Consider the following 3,714-nt stretch of genomic DNA (forward strand, 5'->3'; position numbering starts at 1 on the left):
GCCGCGCCCCGCGCCCAGCTGAGCGCCGGGCTAATACACTAACTAAAAGCAGTAGCAACTTGCTTGCGTTATACTTCTGGAGTCACTACTATGCAACACCTAGTAAGTGACCTTTAGAGTCACAGCCTTTGTAATAACAGCAGTACACGTTTGAGTCTATAACGAACGAATGTGATACTGTGACGCACTAACGTTCTATATCCGTACTTCAAGATACTGAATAAGTTGAGGTAAGGTCAGTAGAAGAAAATGATTAGCATTAAATGGTAGATAATAAAATAAAAATTGAAATAAACCTAGCTCAGATATTTCTTTTCACTGATTTCTTGTGATCTAAGATTTTCTTCGATTGTTTTTGAAGACCAACTCACAGTATCAACTTTGAAATATTTTTAATTTTTGCCCCGTTTTAGTCTGAACGCAAAGGATTAATTTCTCAAAATGTTTTTAACGTGCTTTTTGGATGTATTCTAGAGTGATATTCCCTTCTTTAAAGGTATCTAATGCCAATAAGATTATCAAAACGGAGATGATGACGAGAGCTTTTTCTCGTTAAGCAAAAGTTGCAAATTGCGTATGTTTGCGCTACTAGTGGTTAATGAACTACTGCTTTTAGTTACTCTGTGTCCTAGGCTAAGTGAGTGAACGCTTCGCTCTATAGACTGATATATTTTTATGTATCTTGCGATTGGAATGTATATCGGGCGCGGGCGCAGCGCGGCTCGGCGCGGCTTCCGACACAATTGGACGACGTTAAATATATTGTTTCCCACCGGTATTTTAATTGGTATTATGAAAACGTCAAGAAATTTTATTAGGCGCACTAGACGGAGCCGCAACGAGACGCGCGCGCACGCGTCCTGTTCACGTGTCGTCTGCGAGACGCACGTTCGTGGGTAGACGTTAAAGATGTGCCATATTTTCTTAATGTAAATAAATAAATTATTACATATAAACTATACTTATTATGGATATTTATTGACGACTCTGTTGTATATTGTTATCGAATTGGAATTTTAAGTACGAAATCATCACAAAATTGTATTATCTATTAAGTCTTCGTTTTGTGCATTTGCTTGTAGTTTCTTGTATATCATTATTTTAACTTCACGTAAATGTACACTTATTTTAGTGTAATTGGTTTAATTTAAGTGTAATTGGAAGTTAAATGTAACGTAATTATATTTTGGTACTATTTGCTGTCTGATGGAATTTTGTAAATAACTCGGTATATGCGTATGTATAACTAAATCATATATTATTTGTATACTATATTATGGAAGCTGGATATTAAACTCTTAATTAAGATAGTAGGTAAGTACGTGACTAGTTTTGTTTAATTACTAGATAAATATAATTAAGAAAGCTAGTCCAAATGTTTCGATGTGATGGAATGTATGCCATGTAGCTAGGAGTTACGCCTGCCTTGATTAATGTTATTGTACTATAGATATATTATTAAGTAACGGCTTGATGTATTTCGTTTTTGCGGCATTATTTTTGTAGTTGCTGATATCGTGAGACATTACCAAAAAGAGAATGTTTTTTTTTTCGATGTTTTATAAAGAAATTTCGCGTATTTTGTTGTGGGTTTCTAGTCCATCAAAATTGTGAATGTATAGTTTTACTCACGTTGTATTTGGCTATCTATTATGACTATATATTATTCATTTAAATAAAATAAGGATAATAATTGATTAAACACGAAAGAGTTATCTTGTTTTTTAGTACTTGTGTATAATCTAACAGTAGGAAATAATTACCTTTGGCTTGCGAATAACATAACTGATAGCCATAAAGGATACTACGAGCTTGTATTGCGTTGTTTTTTTTTCTTTTTAATAATTGTATCCAGTATAAAATGAAGTAAACCGATATACACGGTAAATGTAATGGAATTTTGAATTTTAAAGTATGTAAAAAGTATATTATGTATTAAAACTCCTCATAAAATTTTAAGTTAACCTTTTATCCAACACCAGCCAATTTTTTGTGAACCGACGACAGATTTAGAATGAAATAAAATTACCTGTGAATTCTAACTTTAAAATTGTTTTAATATATACATTACCTTTCGCCCGCGACTCCATCCGCTAGGAACTAAAAAAACATTAGTAGTCTGTGTGTTTTTTCAGACTGTCCTCTACATATATGCCAAATTTCACCGCGATCCGTTGAGCCGTTTATGCTACACTGTAATAAACATGCTTACATCCATCTAAGCTTTCGCATTTATAACATTAACTAGCTTTCGCCCGCGACTCCGTCCGCGTGGTATAAAAACAACAAAACCAAGTAGCCTATGTGTTCTTCCAGACTATCCTCTATCTGTATGCAAAATTTCATTTAGATCCGTCCATCAGTTTAGGCTACAAACTCTAACAAACATCCATCTAAACTTTCACATTTATAATATTAGTATGATAAGATCTAGTGTAAGGCAACACTACTGTCAATGTGGCATTTCAGCAAGTCTGAACCACCGACGGGAACATCATCACCAATCATACAATATCTAACTTAAGTCAAGATAGTCAGGGATAGGTAGTGTAATGTAACTTTCAATGTGGTTACTACTCCGGTGGTACTGAAATTACTTACAATCACACTCAACTTTTTAAATAGATATAGTTTCATTGGAGCATGACTAACTTGTTTTCCAACTGTTCGATAAAACAAACTCATGTGGCATAATATATTTTATTAATATAATACACGAATATTGTACATTTGGTGCAAAAAAAAGTATTAAAAAGAGTTCATACAGTGTCTAGAACGAAAGGTTTTATCACAAATTGGATTAATATCAATGGTATATTATAGGGATGACTTGATCAACATTTGTAGTGCGTCAACCAGAGCGTCGGCAACGGCATCCGCCACCGCCTCAGTAGAGTTCACACCCATGATGCCTATTCGCAAAGATTTCCCAGCCGTTGGTCCTAGGCCAGGGAATATTATGATGTTATGCCTGGAAATATTTAAATATTAATTTATTACTGAAGTATCCATTAATATAGTACCAAACATTAAAAATATAGACGAGGCATGAATAAATTTTTTCACTGGTAGTCTCTTTGTTAGGTGCTAATATGTCTCCTCTATATATTTCTTGAATCTCGTTGTCAAATACTCATTATAATAAATAAATAAAAAATGGCTGAATTGACTAAAGTTACAAAAATACTTAACTAATTTGTTTGCATATTAATTATAAAAGATGCTTACTTTTCTCTAAGATATTTGACGACATCGTTGTAGTTGTAACCGTTAGGTAGTACTAAAGTAGTAACGGTGGCGAGGCGGTATTCAGGATTTGGCACGAGGAACTCCAGAGGGAGCCGCTGGAGCCGCTCGTAGAAGTGTCTTGATACCTTAGCGTGTCTCTCCCATGATTTCTCTAACGTCTCCATGCTTAGCTCCCGAAGACATTGTCGCAGCGCCCATACAAGTGGAGGAGACATCGTGTGATGATAACTGAAAAAAAAAGAATAAAAAGATTATGAGGAAGAGACCGTCCGATTTAGATGAAGTACCAGGAACTCATATAATGTAAAAGAAGTACCTATGTAGCATTCCGCGAAATGATTAATTTGTTGTAATTAATTTGGTCATTTAACAGCTGGTTAACTTTTTGAAGAGCGTCGGTGGCTCAGTGGTTTGAATACTTGACTTGTAATCTACAGGTCTTGGGTTCGAATCCCGCCATGTACC

General features: G+C 34.8%; 2 protein-coding genes across 3 annotated transcripts in view; one reads left to right on the top strand and one right to left on the bottom strand.

Annotated features, from left to right (window-relative positions):
- LOC106108442 (dorsal-ventral patterning protein Sog) overlaps positions 1–2,524 on the top strand; it is a 77,851-nt gene extending 75,327 nt beyond the window's left edge. Inside the window, 1 exon segment of the mRNA XM_013289608.1 lies at positions 2,470–2,524. Coding sequence (XP_013145062.1) covers positions 2,470–2,524 — 55 coding nt within the window.
- A 160-nt stretch (positions 2,525–2,684) lies between these two features.
- Positions 2,685–3,714, bottom strand: part of LOC106108521 (serine--pyruvate aminotransferase, mitochondrial) — a 187,158-nt gene continuing 186,128 nt past the window's right edge. For both annotated transcript variants that reach the window (XM_013289700.1, XM_013289699.1), the window contains 2 exons: positions 3,229–3,477; positions 2,685–2,971 (listed from right to left, as the gene is read on the bottom strand). In XM_013289700.1, coding sequence (XP_013145154.1) covers positions 2,818–2,971; positions 3,229–3,477 — 403 coding nt within the window. In that variant the 3' untranslated portion in view covers positions 2,685–2,817. The remainder of the gene's footprint in view (positions 2,972–3,228; positions 3,478–3,714) is intronic.

This window comes from Papilio polytes, unplaced genomic scaffold (genome assembly GCF_000836215.1).
Source record: "Papilio polytes unplaced genomic scaffold, Ppol_1.0 DF821511.1, whole genome shotgun sequence".
Classification (NCBI taxonomy): domain Eukaryota; kingdom Metazoa; phylum Arthropoda; class Insecta; order Lepidoptera; family Papilionidae; genus Papilio; species Papilio polytes.